The sequence below is a fragment of the Haliaeetus leucocephalus genome, unplaced genomic scaffold, assembly GCF_000737465.1.
Source record: "Haliaeetus leucocephalus isolate CR32 unplaced genomic scaffold, Haliaeetus_leucocephalus-4.0 Scaffold1, whole genome shotgun sequence".
Classification (NCBI taxonomy): Eukaryota; Metazoa; Chordata; class Aves; order Accipitriformes; family Accipitridae; genus Haliaeetus; species Haliaeetus leucocephalus.
In genome coordinates, this window is record NW_010972437.1 from 8,732,541 (window position 1) to 8,753,051 (window position 20,511).

At 38.0% G+C, this 20,511-nt stretch overlaps 1 protein-coding gene across 1 annotated transcript in view; it reads left to right on the forward strand.

The window, feature by feature from the left end:
- ZNF385B (zinc finger protein 385B) overlaps positions 1 to 20,511 on the forward strand; it is a 142,823-nt gene that overhangs the window by 92,202 nt on the left and 30,110 nt on the right. The window contains exon 3 of the mRNA XM_010565857.1: positions 10,910 to 11,020. Within this exon, the coding sequence (XP_010564159.1) occupies positions 10,910 to 11,020 (111 nt within the window). The remainder of the gene's footprint in view (positions 1 to 10,909; positions 11,021 to 20,511) is intronic.

The following is a 20,511-nucleotide window of genomic DNA, read 5'->3' on the forward strand; positions in this document are numbered from 1 at the left end:
ACCAATTTTTTCTTTCTTTGGGTTAGGTCTTTTTACAGCAATCAAATATTAAATTTTAATAATCTTTTACATGACAATTTCTAAAGTTGCAATGGTATTTAATTTTCAGAACACTCTTTCTAAGGCTCACCTAAATATGATTTTCTAAACCAGAAATTATTTTTAACATACAATAAATATATCCATGGATGAAGGGAAGGAAAGGCAGAGGAAATATTCCCAGCACGGAAAAATAATATTAAAAAGAATAAAACGGTGTTTTCTCAATTATCTTTTGATCTTTGTGCTTAATCATATCACGTTATATGAGGAGAAGAGAGGGATAGGGAGAGATTAGAGTTATTTACCTGATTATTATTATTTTTTTAAATATCAGAGTTTCTTGATTTAAGCCAGAGAAGTGCGAAGACCGAGGAGGACAGAAGAGCAAAAGATTAGAAAATCCCTGATTTTGTTTCAGTTGGACAGTGTAGAATGTTTTTCCTTTTGCTTATATTGGTCCTAACCATGATTTTGGATGCCAGGTGCCCACCAAAGCTGCTCTATCACTCCCCCTCCTCAGGTGGACAGGGGAGAGAAAATATAATGAAAGGCTCATGGGTCGAGATAAGGACAGGGAGAGATCACTCACCAATTACTGTCATGGGCAAAACAGACTCAACCTGGGGAAATTAGCTTAATTTATTACCAATCAAATCAGAGTAGGGGAATGAGAAATAAAAAACAAATCTTAAAAACACCTTCCCCCTGCCCCTCCCTTCTTCCTGGGCTTAACTCCACTCCTGATTTTCTCTTCCTCCTCCCCCTCCAGGCGGTGCAGGGGCACGGGGAATGGGGGTTGGGGTCAGTTCATCACACGTTGTCTCTGCCGCTCCTTCCTCCTCAGGGGAGGACTCCTCACTCTTCCCCTGCTCCAGCGTGGGGTCCCTCCCATGGGAGACAGTTCTCCACGGACTTCTCCAACATGAGTCCTTCCCACACGCTGCAGTTCTTCATGAACTGCTCCAGCGTGGGTCCCTTCCACGGGCTGCAGTCCTTCAGGCACAGACTGCTCCAGCGTGGGTCCCCCACGAGGTGACAAGTCCTGCCAGAAAACCTGCTCCAGCGTGGGCTTCTCTCTCCACAGGGCCACAGGTCCTGCCAGGAGCCTGCTCCAGTGCGGGCTGCCCACGGGGTCACAGCCTCCTTTGGGCATCCACCTGCTCTGGCATGGGGTCCTCCCCGGGCTGCAGGTGGATATTTTCTCCACCGTGGACCTCCCTGGGCTGCAGGGGGACAGCCTGCCTCACCATGGTCTTCCCCAGGGGCTGCAGGGGAATCTGCTCTGGCACCTGGAGCATCTCCTCCCCCTCCTTCTTCACTGACCTTGGGGTCTGCAGGGCTGTTTCTCTCACATATTCTCATTCCTCTCTCTGGCTGCAGTTTCTATTGTGCAGGGTTTTTTCCACCCTTCTTAAATCTGTTATCCCAGTGGTGCTACCACCATCACTGGTGGGCTCAGCCTTGGCCAGCAGCGGGTCCGTCTTGGAGCCAGCTGGCATTGGCTCTGTTGGACATAGGGGAAGCTTCTAGCAACTTCTCACAGAAGCCACCCCTGTAGCCCCCCCGCTACCAAAACCTTGCCATGCAAACCCAATACATTAATTCTGCTGAGAAGGCTGGGATTCATCATTGGCCTCCTGAGCTTGGTCCAATAAAGTCTTGCAAATTAGACTTTCTAAGTGAAAACCCTACTGAAAGCAGTCTCTGCTTCTAACATAAGATTCCCAGGTTGGTGCTACTTCAGCCAGCTCCCTCTCCCAGACTGGGTCAGGACACAGCCTGTTGGAGAGACATGTGATAGTGAAATTATTTGTGCTGGCACACGAGTTGGATAAATGGGCATGTCAGTAAAGATTTAGGGCTGTGTTTCCCACGTCAATGCTGAGGCAAGAAGATTAATGCATTTCTTGGTAAAACAAAAAAACATCTAATTAAGTAGGTAAAGAGAAAGTATATTTGAGCATATTGTTCTAACTTTTCATACCTATGTTTCAATGGGATATTGAAAATCTGAAAAGGAGTCAGAGAAAACCTACCAAATGAATCAAGGCTTTTATATCAAGAGGCTTAAGGAACGTATTTTGTTTATCAAAGAGAAGGTTAAGAGCTGATCTGATTGCAGTGCCTACACATTCAGAAGGTATCTGAGATTAGGGTGACCTTTAATAGAGAAACACAACTAGATTGAATGGTTTATAACAGACATGGTAAGCATTGCTTCCCCAGTGATGTAAATTAACTTAGTTGGAAACTTTTAAAGCAAGCTGTTGAGGTTTCTTCCTGAAATTTAGGCTCCAGTTGACCAGAAATTATTGGACTTTCATAATAGGAAGGGCCGAAACTCTCCAGTGAATGAAATCGTGTCATGAGTTTTTCAGGAAATCAGATGTAATGGTTCCTTCTGGCCTAAAACAAATCTGTAAATTGCTGCAGACATCGCTTTCAGTATTCTGTGTGATTGTGAATGCAGGCATGCAGAGAGAATCATCCCCTTTTTCATTTTTCCATTCAAGCTGTACTTTAAAAGGGGAACATGCAAGAGGGTAGCACACCAAGTGGCTCTGCATTATGCCATAGGACTGGAGATAAAAAAGTAGGGAGGGAAGCCTAACTGCTAGTGGCCAGAGACAAAAAATTGGTCTCCCAAGTCCAGGACTCCAGCCCTGCAACTCTGTTAACAGAAATAATGTGGAATTTACAAAAATAAAATTAACTGATTCTTGTTCTTTAAAAGAAAAATGGGGTAGCTGAACTTACTAATATTTCACCTCTTTTAAGACATAAAAGGCTGTTCCCAGCTCTGGGTGCCCCTTTAGTTGTCTTGTACTAAAAATGAAGTAGAAGTGTAAATTCCAAAGGTGTGTCTTTTCCTTTTTTATTTTTCAAGTACTCACTGTGATTTCAACAACTCTTCATGGATAGCTGTAGTATCTGACATGTTAGCAAGTGAATTACAGCAAGATTTTTGTTTTGTTTTAAAACGCCTCCAGGCTGATTTCTCTGACTAGCAGTAGTGTGTGGAGGTCACAGCTATCACAGCCACTGTTTTCCTTGGGGAAGCTGGAGCTTTCTGCCAAATTGATCAAGAGGGGCAGGGACAAACACAGTGAGAAGTTGCATTCAGAGAGACTTGCCTTCAGAGTACAATGTTGTTGTTGTATTTTAGGAACCACGTGGAAGGGAAGGGAGGTATTAGTCCCTGTAATCTGTATTCTTTCATAGTGGATGCTTATGTCTTTCTGCACTTGGAGAAAGACATCTACTCAGAATTTTAAAAATTTTTTTAAAAAAAGTAAAATGTTGTAACCTGAGTGTGGTTGGGTTTGATTTCAGTGAGAGCCAGATTTCATGCCCTGTGCAAATGTGCTATATGTAAGTACATTAAGAGAGCCTGTTAAACAACAAAATGGGATTAAAGCAACCCGTAGTTAGACCACAGGATTATGGTAAAAATGCCTATAATGTTATAAATTAATTATTCTTTCTGTTCTAATTAAACATTCGCACAAGCCTCTGGATCAGCTGCTGGGAATCTGACAGAAGCCCTCCACTGGCTTGGTTATTGGTCTTTTACATCTGCCTGTTTTTTTTTCAACCCCCAAAGTGTTGTGAAGAGCATAGAGATAGAGGTGTGGGGAGGTGGTGTTGGGAACTGCAGGCTCACTGTACAGAAATACATCTCAGTGGCAACACGCTCTGTGCTAGTTAAGGAGGGCCAATATGCGGGGAGCATTGATGGCATTCCCACAAGAAAAGGAAGTTGTGCACATCATAGAATCATTTGCGTTGGAAAAGACCCCTAAGATCATCAAATCCAACTGTTAACCTAACACTGCCAAGTCTACCACTAAACCACGTCCCTAAGTGCCACATCGACACGTCTTTTAAATACCTCCAGAGATGGTGACTCCACCACTTCCCTCCGCAGCCTGTTCCAGTACTTGACAACCCTTTCAGTGAAGAAATTTTTCCTAATATCCAATCTAAACCTCCCCTGGCACAACTTCAGGCCGTGTCCTCTTGTCCTATCACTTGTTACTTGGGAAAAGAGACTGACACCCACCTTGCTACAACCTCCTTTCAGATAGAGCTGACTCAAGTGTTCCTGGTGATGCAAAATAAGCAAGGAAACGTATAACAGTATAGCATTGATTTGAATGGTAAATTACAATTAGCATTAGCCAAATGAGGAGTATGTTCCCTGTTGGAACAAAAGCAGCACGAACATGGAGAGAACAGATTCTTGCTAGTTTGCGTTGGCCGAGTGTGCCAAGCATTGCATCACAATGTTAATGTTCTGATTTTACGCTGGGCATTTTAAGTATGTGCTCTGTTGAGTATGTGTATTCGCTTGTGTCACTCTTTCAGTCATCCTAATATGTACAGTTATGGTAGGAGACTGTGTATACATGGCAGAGTTCACAGTAAGATTCAGCATATGGTCACTGTCCATAGTGGCGGTGTGCTCAGCTTTCCTGACAACTGGAGCTCAAACACAGGAGTAGTTCAGATAGGCCTTGTGATCTAGAAGGATGTTGAAAAGATCTGATCGACAGGATACTTGTTGCTGTTTGCCTACTTATAATTAATAATAATAATGGCACACAAATAAGAAGTGTTGTCCAATGGTTTAAAAAAAAATCCCGGAATTTAATTTAGATGCCGCTCCTGCATTTTTAATTTATATATGCCACTGTTTCCTCCCTTTGCCAGGGGGAGACATTGGATTATATTAACAGTTTGTTCCACATAAGTTTTAAAATTTTGCTTTATCAGAGTAGAACAACACAGTATGCCATAGGGCCACTCTCAGTGTTGTTTCAGAAGCTTCTTAATGCTCAGTGGTTAAGTGATACTCAGTTAAATCTCTTATACCCACTTACCAATATTCTGTTTACAAATGCTTGTCTAACAGAAAACTCTAGATTTGACCCAAGAGTTACATCATGATGAGAGGTAACTGAATTGAGGGCATAAATTCCCAGTCACAATTTTAAACCTTACTCATATTTAAGGTTATGCTGCTGTTATGAGAAGACAGAGGTTTTGGGTGTAGATTTTTGTTGGAGTGGTAGAAATAGCATGTTATGACACTTGCTTAGCATGCTTCAGTAGCTAAGCAGATCAGGAAGAGAAGGAAAGCTTAGAAATTAGGTTATTAGGTAGAAATGGCAAATGTACATCAGGACACTATCACTAGCTCAGATGTGTAACCAGAAATTTACCCCTGGATACTAGGCAAACACCAAAAGCTTCAACACAGATAAGCATCTGGGCTTATCCAAACTTTTAAACTGGAGATTGCACCTGAGCAAAAACTAATGCAAATATTCTGGATTTCCAACATCATAAAAAGCAGCTTTTCTTGCAACATAGTGTTACCTCATTTAAACAAAAGGCTTACAAATTACACCTAACCTTTCGGTTTGTAGCAACTTAGCTCTTGACAGGATTAGTGCAATTTATTTCTGAGACTCACAAATTGGTGTTTGTACTGTCTGCTATTTGTAAAGAGATCTTTTAATATAACGAGAAGTTCAGTTTTACTGAAGGAGTTCTCCTGATGCACTTGCTCAATTTTTTTTTCTCCTTCCTATGCCTACTTTGATGTCTCTTAGTAGTCTTGTTCAGTTCCCAGAAGGCACCAGAAGAATCTGTGGTACCATGACATACAGCAGGGCAGGGAGAGTTTCTGGTAGCAAGCATTATAAGGCAATTCAAGGATGAAATTGTTGAATTACTGATGATAATGTGTAACAGCTCATATAAAATTGCTTTTGTACCTGAGGACTGAAGGGTGGCAAATGTGATGCAAGTTTTTAAAACCCATTCCATGGAGAATGTAAGCTTTTGGGTGGCATATTTTTACCAGGCAAATTAATAGGAAACCTTAATAAGAATAGTATAAGAGGACACCTCATACTGTAGACTGTCTGTAAAGTGTCAACATAATTCCTTTTAAAAGATAAATCCTTCTTTACAAACCTGTTTGTAGGTGTCAACAAACATGTGAATAAGGATGTTTTATGTGACACATTTTGAATTACCAAAAGGGTTTTCAGAAAACCAGTTGGCAAAGGTTTTTAAGAAAACTAAATTGGCATAAGAGGATCCTGACATGCCAAAAAGATGCTTGTGAAGTGAGCTGAGGAAGTTTGCTAATGGTGAAGTTCTTCAAGGTAGTGAGGACAAAGAAAGACCAAATCATTGTGAAAGACCTTAATGAGACTGAGAAGCCAGACAATAAATGGTTGGTGAAGTTCCATCTAGATAAATGTAAAGTGATGCACATGCAAGGAAAACTTCACAAAACTTCATGTAGAAAGTAATGTGCCATGAGTTGGCCATTAGCACTTGGGAGTGAGATCACAGGTTTATAATAGTGTTTCCATGAAAACATCAGCTCAGGGTGCAGTACTGACCCACCCGGAGTATTGTATATGGTTCCTGTCCATGTCTTCAAAATACTTGATTGGATTTGTTAAATTGTGGTAGAATTGAGAAAGGCAAAAAAGATGCTCAAAGGAATGGAACGGTTTCCATGCACAGAATGACTGAGCAACACAGAGATAACTTGGGATGTGGTACAAGTCTTACAAAATTGAGTTGGATGGAGCTACGTTTAACCAAAAAGAATTGTTTCTTGACACAGCAGATTGTAGGCATTGGAACTCAATGCAGAGTGCAGACTGTTTTACATCAGTTCAGGGAGTGACTACGCAAGAAAAGGTCACTGGGATTTACCAAATACACAGAATGTCAACCTGGTGAAAATAATTAGGGGAAATATGACGTATGTTTGTGCTGCTCCTGTTCTTCTCTTGGTAACTACATAGGATTGTTTGGGGGACAAAATGATAGGCTAGATGGAGCTTCAACAGAGTTTAACGGTTCTTCTATGCTTTTGGATTGTCTGTTGCTGCATTTGCATTTTTTAAGTGCTTTGAAAGACATTGTTGTCAGTCTCAGTAGTTGTAGAGTATTTCTCATGTCTGCATGTTCTGAAATCGGGAAATGGAAGAAGCAGTAGTAGATTACTGCTGAAACCTGTCCGGATTCTGTTAATCTTCACTCACTTTGATAGTGTGGGTGGTTTTAAGGAGACTTGTTGCAAAAAGATAGTACCTTCAACTTTGTTGGAAAGATATTTTTAAATTAAATTTTTTATTAAACCAATTGAAATAGGAGAACAAGACTGAAAGGTTTTTAAACTTAGTTATGGCTACCAGAGTGTTGTGGTTTAGCCCCAGCTGGCAACTAAGCACCACGCAGCTGCTTGCTCACTCCCCCACCCCTGCCCACTGTGGGATGGGAGGAGAATTGAAAAAAAGTAAACCTCATGGGTTGAGATAAGAACAGTTTAATAAATGAGATAAAACAAAATATAATAATAATAATAATTGTAAAGCAAAAGAAGATAATGAAGAGAGAGAGAAATAAAACCCAAGAAAAACAAGTGACGCACAATGCAGTTGCTCACCACCTGCTGACCGATGCCCAGCCAGTCCCCGAGCAGTGATCCCGGCCTCCTGGCCAACTCCTCCCAGTTAATATATTGAGTATGACGTTCTATGGTATGGAATATCTCTTTGGCTAGTTCAGGTCAGCTGTCCTGGCCATGGTCCCTCCCAGCTTCTTGCACACCTCCTCGCTGGCAGAGCATGGGGAAGTGAAAAAACCCTTGACTTAGGATAAGCACTACTTAGCAACAACTAAAACGTCAGTGTGTTATCAACATTATTCTCATACTAAATCCAAAACACAGCACTGTATGAGCTACTAGGAAGAAAATTAACTCTGTCCCAGCTAAAACTGGGAAACAGAGCACTGTGAATTGCTTTATTAATTCCTCCTGTAACATAAACAACGTAGTGCAGATTTTTATTTGCATTTGTAGTAGCTGTTAGCTTCTGTTATTATTTTGTTTTATAGAACTGTTTTTTAAATACTAGTGCTTCCCACTGGGCAAAGTATGCTGCATCATTTCCTAATATATACCTCAACAAATTACTCTCTCCCTCTTTCCTACTCCTTCCCTGCAATGAAAAAGATGATTTTGTGTAGTGATCTGAGATCAGTTTACCCTGCAGCATTAATCTTCTAACAGAGAGATACTATTTTATTTTTCCAGCATGCTGTAATCCACCCCAGTTTCTGATATATTTAAAACCTATTAATTGTTAATGTTGCACTTCTTGAATTCTAATCATGACCAGACTGCATGCAGGGCTCTGGTTTGGGAAGGATCATTAACCGATCCCCTGGGGATCCCGAGTGCTACTTTCTGGAAGCAGCGTGAGCTGTATTATTTGTGTAGGTTTTTGTCCTTGTGCTGCTACATCTGTTTGAAACTGGGACTTTGTGCATAGTCTGCATTGTATGGTTTTGAACGGCATTGCCCAACACTAGTGCTGTGGATTGTTATCTGGAATGCACAGAGGAATCATTGATCACTGCTTCTTTTTCCCTTTTTATTTTTTTTTAAACGGGACTGCAGACGCTAGTGGGTATTTTTGCTATTTCTTTTCACCGATCTCAGACACTTCAAATGGTTCAGGTACTTTTCAGCATTACTCTTTTGTTCTAGATTACCTGATCTAACAATTAATAGTTAAGTTGAAAAGCAAAACATGTCTTCCATTTAAAACCAAACCCAAAACTATTCCCTTAATGATACAGCAATGTTTTAATATATATTATAAATGTAATAATATATACTGACTGGCATATCTATTATAAAATGGATGCTCAAAAAACTTTTAATATGGGTGTATAATTGTGATAGATTATGCAGGGTGGTGCAATAAATGGTACAAGTCAGAAACATAATTTTTTTTGTTATATTTTAAGCTTTTAAACTTTGGACTGTCACTATATTCTAGAAACAGAGGAAATGGGAAATAAGGATATTTATCTTAGGGTTTTTTTAGACTTTATCACATTCATTGTAAAAACACTGTGTCATTTAATAATTCAGTAATTCATTCTCGATGAAGTATTTTTACTTTTGTAATTGTCTTAATATGGTACCTCTTTGGCTATGAAAATAGTATTTAATGGCAAAAGCTGATAAAAATTCTATTATCACTCCAGAAAATTTGTTAGCAATGACATTTACAAAACCATGCATTTGGTTTAAAAGGAATGTAGCAAGAAACCTATGTATCTGTAGTCCAAAGAAATTAAGTGTTTAATGTTAGCTAATACATTACTGGAGAATGTCTTCTTAGGCAGATACAATGCAATCTGTTTTTCTTGCATTTGTGTATTTGTGCATGTGCATATATGTGAAGAAAATGCTCATTAGTGCAGGCTCCTCTGGAAGCTTAAATGCATACTAAGGGAAAATTACAGTCTTTTATCCTCAGATTTAGAAAGTCTGGAAGCAGCTAATTTACTGTTACAATTCTTTAACTAATGAATCAGTAACTTTAACTTTTCTCTCTTCCTTTCTTAAGTCGGTTTAGTATCAAATATGTGATGTATACCACCCAAGATTTAACAGCCAGGTGTAGTTCCTTCAAATAGTACTGTAAAGGGAAAAACCCATCACCGTGACTGCAAAGCAAGCTTCAGAAAAATATAAGTTTATAAAAAATTGAATTATTTTCTCCTGAGCTATTTCAAAAACAAAGTTGGGAAATGAGCACTTACATTTTCTTGTAGACTGCCATTTTTTGTCCTCTCCTCTTCAGGATCCATTTCTCATCTTAAACAAGGATGGAGGACCACATGTGCACAGATGCTCATAGGACAATTTTGGTTGAAAGGGACCTCAGAGGTCATCTGGTCCAACCTCATGCTCATAGCAGGATCAGCTGGGAGATCAGACCAGTCATTCTGTTTTATTTGAATTAGAAAAATAAGTTTGAATCTTTTTGAGTCAGGAAATTAATTTTAAGCTGTATCCATGCCACATCAGAAAAAATGATATATTATGCTTAACTGAGGCCTTGACACAGTAGCAGTTATAAACTCTGTTTCCTTAACATCCAGTGCTATTCCCCAGCTCCTGCACTGTTAACAACAGAGCTCTCTGCGATCTTGAGGATATTCTAAACTGGTGACCAACAGGAGTCCTGGTATTTAGCAAAGATGTAATAAGTTCCCAGTTCCCAAAAATGTTCACTCAAATTTAAAATTAATATATTCAGTGTATCACCTATCTCACATTTTTCACAGTGTTAAAATGTTTTCTGAAGCGTGGTAACTTCAGTACCCTTTCCCAGTGCAAACACTCCCTCCGTGCTCCTCTGAACTTCAACCTTCACATGGGCTCTGTCACTCATCGGTTCTGCGTGGAAATGTTTGGGGATTGCGACCTTTTTTTTCCCAGCAAGTGGAGTTTCTAATGGAGCCTGCAAAGGACCTCGTCTCACAAAGAGGTCTCCAGGAGAGAATATTTTCCAAATAAGTGCTAGTATCTATCATGGAACAAAAAAAAAAACAAGTAGAGATAAATGACAGTGATTTTTTAGGGGGCAGAATTTTTGAATGGTTTCTTATAATGTGTCTGTTGGATCAGCAGGTGATAGGGGAAGGCTTTCAGGGGGCTCTTAGCAATTCAGCTGTGATAGCGGGGCCCTGCAGCACAGAGGATGTGCAGGGTTGAGGGGGGAACTGTTCAGTAGCCTGGGGATGGCAGCAACAGTGGAGCTGCCTTTTCTTCATAAGATCTGGCATGCTACCAATTCCCTAACCTGTGTTAAATCTAATTATGATGAGGGCTGAAATTTTGTTTCCTCCTGTTTATCTCAAAAAAGTAAAGAAAAGAAAAAGCTTCCAGCAGAAAGTGTTATTTTTTATTTTTCTTCTGTACTGTATATTGTCCTGAAAAGTTGTAAATTGATTATTGTTTGTTCTCCAGATGGATCCTGTGCAAAAAGCAGTCATAAACCATACATTTGGAGTGTCCATTCCCCCAAAGAAGAAACAAGTCATTTCCTGTAATGTCTGCCAGCTTCGCTTTAACTCTGATGTGAGTATTGGCTATTGTAATTCCTTTTTTTTTGGTACATTAGGTGTAATTAATCTAAACCTTTTTTTAACAAACAAATCATTCCAGTTCTGCCTACATTCTTTTCAGCCTGCTGGGCTGGTATTTTGTCCACTCAGAGGTGGAAGTCCATAAAGGTACATCGCTCTTTGATTTTCTTGAATGGGTCTGGCACAATATCCAATGCCGCATCCATTGACGATATCCCAGTTGACAGTCCAGTAACCTTCACAAGGTACTGCAAAAAGGAATGTTTTGGGTTTTTTTTAAAAAAAGGAGGGGAGCAGACAGAAAAGCTTCCCTGTGAGTTCTCCATGTCATAACTGCTGTTCTTCCAATAGGAATATCTTTTTCCTGTTGTTCCTACATCCTTGCTGATAATATGTCTTCAGATTTCTTAATAAAGTCACTCTTCCAGTAGCTTTAATTTGTAATAAATATGAACTTTTACATCTAGCTGTCTTTTTGAGTATGATAAAGTTCAAGGAAAGTGTTTTCTGAGGTATAATTAAAAAAGCATTACAAAAGAGTACATTGACTGCTATGTTTAAAATACATATGTTTTTCCTGAGTAGCTTGAAAATTAAAGAAATTTAAGAAAACTATGTCTAAGAAAATTATGACCTTTGGCACTTTAAATATACGTATTTATTCTTGGAGACTACTTACTAATGTCATGAAGCTAATAAAAAACCACACCAATTTCTCAGGTTTTTTGTTGATCTCAAGTGTAAGAACAAATCCTTAAGTGATGTGTTAATATTATATATTTTGCTGTTAGAATTTCAGTTTAAGAAATAGTTTGCAGACACCTCCTCAAAGCCTTTGAGTACTTGGTGCTCCTAGAGATTTGCAGTAAAGCACCCATACCTATTATTCTGAGTTTCTTTGCCTCTATCATTCCATTTTGAAAAGCGTTTTGTGAAGTGGTTTCCCCAGTTTCACTTTCTTGTCTAGGCTGGTAGGGATTTTGAAGCAGTGCTATTTTACCTTCAAATTAATTTCTAAATCTGTCATCTTCTGACAAGCTTATTAAACTTTCTTTGAAGTGGCAATATCTACTTAGATAACTGATTTCAAAACTCATTATTTAAAATTTAGTTCACTTGTCTTTCCTCTTTAAGGTTAAGATTTAAGGGAAAAAAAATCTTTCTGCTCTGATACTTGGTCCAGATACCTACTTTTACTGATTAAGCAAAGAACCAATAAAGTTTTAAAAAATTTCCATGGGCTCCATGGATCTGAATCTTGCTTCTGAGCTGGCCCTTACTGTGTCACGAGGGAGGCAGCTCAGCCTGTTCCTGCTCTTCCCTCTCCTCCTGAGGTGAGGCCAGGATCCCACTGATGATGGGTCCTGTCCCTCGAGGTGTCGCTCGCTTTGTCTGCACCAACATTCAGGTGGACAAACAGCACTTCAGGCAGAGACGGATTGAATTACAACTTAGTGGCTCAAAACAAAAAAAGAGCTGAAATATTATATCATTTTGTACATCTGCCAACCAAGCAATTCTTCCTATCTAGACTTACAAACAAAGTAGAACAAAAAGTGCATATTGTATTCTGCTTTCAATAGTGGCATCACAAAAGCGTGGCAGCGTATGCCCTTGTTTCTTCTTCTGGGGCGGGTATATTCATGCGGTGTCATGCTCCTTTCTTTCTAAATGTGATCAATATGCTCAGTTCTAGTTACTAGAAAATATCGTCATCCTTTTGTAATGAATAGTTGTAAGAAAAGATGAAGCATCATGACTGTGCTGCTGTTAGTGATAAAATGCAGTTCCTTACTTTCTACAGCAGTTTGCTTTACCAGGACATTCACAAACAACCTGGAAATTTGATTTTAGAATGTGCTGAGGTTCTAGTAGTGTTACTAATACCAGAAAACACTTAAATATAAATTTAAGTTTCACAGATATTTCAAAACCACAACATACAGGAATATTTGGAGAATGAGTTTTCATAGTATAGCACTTCTATTTTAAAAGCTTTCTAGCCTTTCATTGGATTATTCACCTTCTCCTGGGAAGCTTTTAAATCTTTCCTCCGTGTTCAGTCTTTTGACCTTAAGAGTTATTTATCTGAGTGTGTGTTGCCTTTTCTTTTCTTTCCAAGAGAGGGAGATCTTCTTTTATTTGCATATTATTCTCACCACTCCCTCCCTGCCCATAATCTGTGTTGTTATAATTTCACTGAGGTAATGCTAATGGCCTTTCGGCTAAGTTCTGCAGACTCTTATAGTTCTTTCTAAAATCTGGAGTCTTTGCTTGTATTTTTCTTTTTTGTCCCTTTATAATGTGAAATTATGCTTAGGGGGTGGAATAGTCTTTATAATCCATCCTGTGTTTATGGGTTGGGAAAAGGGAGTTGGATATTTGTGAACCTTGTAACTCTTGAATCTCAGTGAATCAGTTCTACCATGTAACATCCTAAGAAGGTATTGAGAGCCTTTTGGTTGGCACCAAACTGTGATAACCTGCATTAAAACCTTGAGCATAGCACATTGCAGAATGAGATTTGTAGTACATCCACTTCACACTTGCAGTTTCTTCTAGCTCTACAAGGCTGATATGGTCCTTGTTGTCGATGGGCATTTTCTTCCTTTGAACTTCCTTTGACCTAAATTATGCAGACAAATGAAATAAAAATGACAGAAGTAAGCTATTAAGTAGTTTTCTTACTTTTGTTTTCCTAAATGAATTCCAGTTGCATGGTGTTTGAAGATTCTGACCTGATTCTAGTAGTGCTTTATCTGTTGCATGAGTAACATATGGACCAGTGGATATTCATCTGTGAGAAGAAGAAAATTGGTTTCCTTGCCTGCAATCTTTTCCTCACACTGTGGACACCCACTGGTCTGGATCAATAGACCAAAAGATTCAGTCTACTCAATTTATAGTTGTCAAACCTTCCACTAAATTAATACAGTAAATTGCAAAGGTTTTAGTTTTCTTCTGCTAGTGTGTCTGCAGGTTTAGCTTTGGTGAGACTGTTCTGGCATAAGATTCAGAGGCAGGGATCTGCAGCTATCTGCAGGAAGAGAAGGTCTGTTATCAGGGATGGAAGGAAATTTTAAAATAGGTTGTCTTTAATGTGGGAGTAAACTTCTAATGTTGAAATGTTGCCTCCTGTAATTTAAAAAATAAAAATTGCTAGGATGATCCTATTTTTAATTCTACAATATTATAATTTGAACAGTGTTTCCTAGCTGAATTCTTCAGGATCTCCCAGTCAATTTTTAAAAGTACAACATGAAGAAAACACCTGTATACAAACTCTAAATTCAGTCTAGTTTTAGCCTGATCTGTTTATCCTCTTCCAAAAAAGAAATGATGGGTTTTGACTCATAGACATTTTCATAGACATTTGCCATCATACTCTATTTGTCCTTTTCTAGAATTCATTAGCTGCAGTTTGGTCAATTTGGAAGTTGTGTTTTTCTGCTAATGAATTCTGGCACGAACAGTTTGAGCACCCCTTCCAAGCTCTGTCAACTCCAGGAGAAACTGTAGTACAGAAGAGATGATTCAACGTCTTAAGAAACAGAAAAATAAAATGCCATCTCCGTGAAGTAACACCAAACTAAAGTTGTTTTTACAGCCTGAACTTTGAGGTCTTTGAATGGGAATTTTATCTGTAACAGTAGTATTGACCTGACAACAGTGATAACTGAGGTTGCTTCAACAATATTTTTGGTGTGATCTAGTTAAGATTCTCTAGCTGGTACTTAGAGTGGGATTGGGTGCCTAAACCTAAGTGTCTTGTTGTTTGAGTATTTGAGGTATCTGGAACATCCACACCAGGCTGGTAGACCTGACCTCCTGACCTGCAGTTGGAGGTCAGGCAGGGCACCTGAGGACATACCAAATTATACTGGATGCCTGCTTCTAGAACTGAATCCCCAATCATTAGGTTTGCCTTCTATTTTCTTTTTCTTTTCCTTTATATTTTTCTTTTTTTTTTTGGAGGGGGGTGGTGGGGGTGGCAGTGGGGGGAAGCAGGATTTAGTCAGGAGAAAAAGCATGAAAAGAATAGGAGAAAGTTAATTGATCACATGATTATGATACCAGAAAACTGGGAAGTTAGTAGAGCTCTCATAAATTCAAAGGGAGTGAAATGGCAAAAAAGTGAGGAAGGAGTAGAGAAAAGGCTTTCTCCTAAACTGATTTTTAATGATGATAGATACCAGGAGTCAACTGCTGTTGAATTAAGTTGGAAATCTCAGTTTAGGAAGGATAATGTTATGAGGATTGATAGTTGATGAGATTGATTAGTCAGAATAGTCAGTGAGATACTTATTCCAGCCTGCTTAAACTTTATTCTGTTATGCAGAGGAACATACTTTTTTTTTGGAAAACTGTTTAAAAAAAAATAAAGCAACACCATCCATTAATAGTTACAGTTGGATTTGCTCCAGTATATTAGAATAAACACAGGTGTTTCCATCTTGGTGTCAAAATATCTGTTAACACCATTTTATCTTTTAATTTCTACATGATGATGAAACAGGATGTGTTCCAATGCAGCAATGACTAGTGTGTCAGTAAAGCTCAAGCTATGATCTTCTGTTATAATCCAGCTCAGAAAAAATAAGAAATATCTCGGTTATGTTTACTACCGCCAGAGACCATGCAGCAGAAGAGGAAGAATCCTCTTCACGGAACAGATTGTGATAGCGAGTCGGATTTTACACTTGCTTAAAGGCCATCAGAGCAAGGGATGTAACTGTATTCCACCAAGAGGAAGCAAGACATGCTGAGAAAGATCTAGCTTAGCCTTTTAAAAAATATTTTTTTTTCCTTTTGAGAATTATGGGATTCCTTCCAAACCCATGGTCTATCTATGTGGACTATAGATAAGCTTTGCTAAATAAGTTTTCATATTCATTACATAGGTCTGGCTTGCTGATATTGTTTATATTACAGACATTGTAGCAGAAACAAAAAGCAGCTTGAGTGAGTTCGCTGAATCCTTATGATACCTGTAAGAGGGTCCAGTAGCAACAGGGCAAGGGGAAAAATGGCTGTTTGCTATCCCACATAGATTCCTCTCTGCCTACTCTTGGCTCGTCCTGTCTCATTCCTCCTGGCCACCAGATGAATCTGCAGCATCTCCTGCAGCTGCTGTGTGGCAGTAAGTCTCTCCAGCAGCTGTGGAGCTTTGGCCAGACCGTCCCCAAGATGTGTATTTTACATTCTGTTATGGCATCTGACACTGTAGCTTGCAGCCATAGGAGAAAAGTGAGTTGCAGTTGCAAGGATGCTTGTTTGGCTTCTGCAGAACTGCTTGTTTCTCCATATCTATGAATCATCACCTTATGTTCAAGTAACTTCTCTCTGCTTTTCTCCCTCCTTATTTGTATTGATAGTCCGCAGAGCTTTTGGAGCTTGGGCATTATAAATGACGTCAGTGCTAATCCAGCCCCTTTCCTCAGCAGCCAGACCTCTCTGTACTCCAAACTCACAAATGTATTATGCCAGCAGTCCAGCCAGCAGTCCTCATGGTTTTTTGCTCAGTTTTTTTGTTTGGTGGTGGTGTTTTTGAAAGCAGAGTTTGTCATCTGTTGATCACGTCTAGGAGTATCTGCTTCCCTCTGTGCACTTTCTGTTTCAGGTAGAAAGTTCTTTGACTGTGATACATCCTGGTAGGTACCATCTTGTTGATAGGATATCGTTTGATTGAAATAAACTTGTGTTTGCACAGTGTGTTGCTCTGTGAGTAATGACTTTGAGTTGGTACTGCTTTTTGATGTCACCTGCAAAGACTCAGAAATGAAGAAAAAACACCTTGTAGACCAGAAAAAGCAGATGTAACAGTTGGGCATTAAGAGATGCTGAAGGTCATCTTATTGTTGAATGCATTTATAGCTAATAAAAATGATGTGATGATACTGATCATCTCTTTCAAAAGCCAGAAGGCAAATTTTTGAAGTTTAGGCAAGTATTACCAAATGTTAACTTTGCAAATTTGAGTGAATCACTCATGCTGTCAAAACGATAACACGCAAAATAATCAATAGCATCAAATAAAAATCTCCAGAACTGTCATTGTCTTTTGTCAAATGTTTTACATTTTCCCTATAAATAAGACTATTTATATTGATTCTTTGGGTATGGAGGGTAGTGAAGCGGATAGGAGGTAATTAAAAGCATAAATCTCAGGAACTTGTGAAGGTAATTTTCTATTTTGCAGACAGAACTGACAAAATGATGAAAGTTGTTAGCTCCAACGTGACAGAAATATTGCACGATTATAGGGTACAGGGTTATAACGTGCTGAAAGTTCTGTTCAAATAACAGAACAGAACTATTTAACAGAACTATTTAACAGAACTATTTTAACTAAGTTTGGTTAGATATTTAAAATATGAGTTGACTTCTTATGACACGGCTGATCTTCACAGCTTTTTGATTTTTCTGTGTCCTTTTCAATAGTAATCTGTCTTAATGTTTGGAGCAATTAGGTTTTAGAAATCTACTGAGAACAGAATTGAAAAAATAATGTATAGCTTTGGTGTAACAAATGTATGAAGAATTCTGTTTTGCAGATTTCTTCAATTACATCTATTATTAATATCAAATGAGTTAAAACTAAATTTTTCAACACCACTTCCTAATTTATCACTTCATGTGATTTTTATTAGTCTAAATTCTTCTTAATTTATATATTTCTCACATAAATATGCATACTGTTGCAACGTGGTTCTAACAGGTAAACTATGTGATAAAACATTTGGTAGACCTCTTACTATTTTAAGAAAGGGAGCTTTATAGTTTAGGACCTGCTGTGAATTAAAATGACAATATGTTACGGATATAAATACCTCTGTGCTTCTCCAGTCTTGCACAGTTAGATGCCTTCTCTAGGACCACTGCTATTGCAGCCATGTCAGGAGAGCTCTCAGGGATGCTGCACACACTTCTTCATTAAAGCACTTCTTATTCCCTAATGTAACACAATTATGGGTAACCTAGCTACTTCCACGCTAAGAACTTTACCTGCAAAAACAATGAATTTTTTTGTACTTGAGACTATGTAGTTATGGTGGAATTATGTACTTATCAGGAATTCTGGAAGTCACGGCCTTGCTTAGATCCATGCTTTTACAAGAATACTATTACTTCTCTTCCAACACTACATAGGCCTTATTTGTATCTTTCAGATGCAAATTCTATTGATTTCAAAATAAGGTTGGGTAAATCAAGCTGTTGTTAATTTAGGATGAAGACCTGAATATTATGAGGATGTTGTAAATATTCTGGAATAATTATAAAATAAGGAAATTCTTTATTAATGATATGCTCCCTGGAATAGGAATCAGCTTGATGTATAAAAGTGGGCAGGTACACAGGTGTTGAGAGGTGGTCTTTCTACAGTGTACGTTATATTTAGGACTTGTTAGATTTTTTTTATTTAGCTTAGAATTATGTAAAACTTTTTATGGTATGCAGGAGGAATTTATCTTTGTAGATACTCCAGAGCAGAATAGAAGTTTTCAGGATTACTACATATCTGTTAAGTCTTCCAGTTGTAAATTGTCTGTGTGCTTGAAGTGGTATTAGCAGAAGCTTTTGTGGCATTTTCAACAAAATACTTTTCATTGGAGATTACCATTGTATTGACACCAAATGAATACAGCATTTGAGATAAAATTGCTGCTGAGAAGACTTCCCATCCAGGATGGAATTCCTGATTTAAAAAGATGCGGTAGCAAGGGAGAAGAAATAGGAGACACGAGGCCCCATGTTCAGTTCCATTTAGTTATGGCACTCACCTGGTATTGCAGAGCTTAAGGCATGAACCCGGACTTCCCACGTGGATACGTCAGAGCCTCCTTTTATTTCTATATTTCTCCTTCCTAATGTCATGCTGCTCTACATATTTTTAATTTTATATGTTAATTGTCAGACTGGATAATGTGGTAGCAGATTCAAGCATTCAGCTCAAGCGTCGGTGGTCCAATGGTCTTATTTCCATCAAGACCTGTTGAAGGGCTGCTTCAGCAGTTTCTGAAGAAACCTGAAAAAATCTTGATCTCACACACATACACACTGAACCATTAAACTTAGTCAAACCTTGCATCAGGTTGTCATTGAAGGGATCTAGTAGGTTAATATTTTGTCTCTTTATGTAGTAATAAATTCAGTTAATTAGTCATTCACACACCAAATAGATTCTAAAACTCAGTCATTTGTGAACTGTCAAAATGACAGTGCTGATTTCAAATATACTGTCAGTCATTGCTCCTGACAGGGATAATTTTCTGTAATCTTTTGTACTGCAGTCTTACCTGAATTTCAAAGTTTTCTTAAAGGTAATACCACTATCAATGAATCTGTATGATTTGTATGTTTCCTGGTTATCTGTATCTTTCTATATACACATATCTATACATATACACATATTTAAGTTTATCCAAAGTAAAGCCACTGAGGTTATTTAAAGCACTATAATATGCTAATGATATTCACATTTATTTTAGAAAGGATGCTTACATGTAGAAGATAAAGATTTGCATTGTTGATGTTTTATTAGATGCAATCTGGTATATAAGGCTAATGTACTGTATGTAGTCTCACAGTGTAACATCCTGATGCTTAGATTTCAAACTTAATGATTTGAAGTTGAAAGTAACAATTACCTTTAGATTTTAAATAAAATGTAACATTTGGATCATTTGTGTGTCTCAATGAAATATATTTTTAAGGGAGGAAAAACTTGTCTTTTCTTACAACCAAGTCATTAATCCTTATAGTATAGAAGGCTTTCTAAAAAAAAAAAAAAAAAAAAAGTTATAAGGTTTAATTGGTAAGGTTTTTTTTAGTTACTACTTAAAAACACCGTGAATGGAACTAAAAATCTAGATTGCTTAAAGGGAGGATGGGCATCATCCCACCATTTTAAGGTGTAGAAATTTGAAAAGCAATGGGAGAAAAGTGCGTATTTAGTTGTCTGTCAATGATACTCTTAATTATTTGCAACTGAATTGAAAATACAGCTTCTCACTAAGCCATGATCTTCTAAAGATTTACACATATGTTTAGTTCTTAAAATATGCATCCTGTTGATCAAAAAATAATGCCAGGCAAACGCATAAACACTTTTGTAAAATTTGGCAGGTCAGTACAAAGATATTTTTTGCATGCTGGTATGTAATGTCACATTTATTGCAGCTTAAAGCATTTCCTCTTCATTAAATCTTACTAAGCAGTACTTGACAACTTTCTTTACTTTCTAGTAAGTAGGGGGATTCCATTTTAAAATGTCGCAATGCATATATATCAAGCTAGTAGGCCATGGTCTGTTTTAGAACCAAGTGAAAATTAGATTTTCCTTTTAGGTAGGGAATTCTTTCATATGAAATATTTTCTTACTCCACTTTTTCAAAAAGTGTTCTCATTAACCTAGTAAACTTTTAATTTAAAAACTATAATAATAATAGAAGTTCAATGGTGACATTTAATTTTTATTATGTA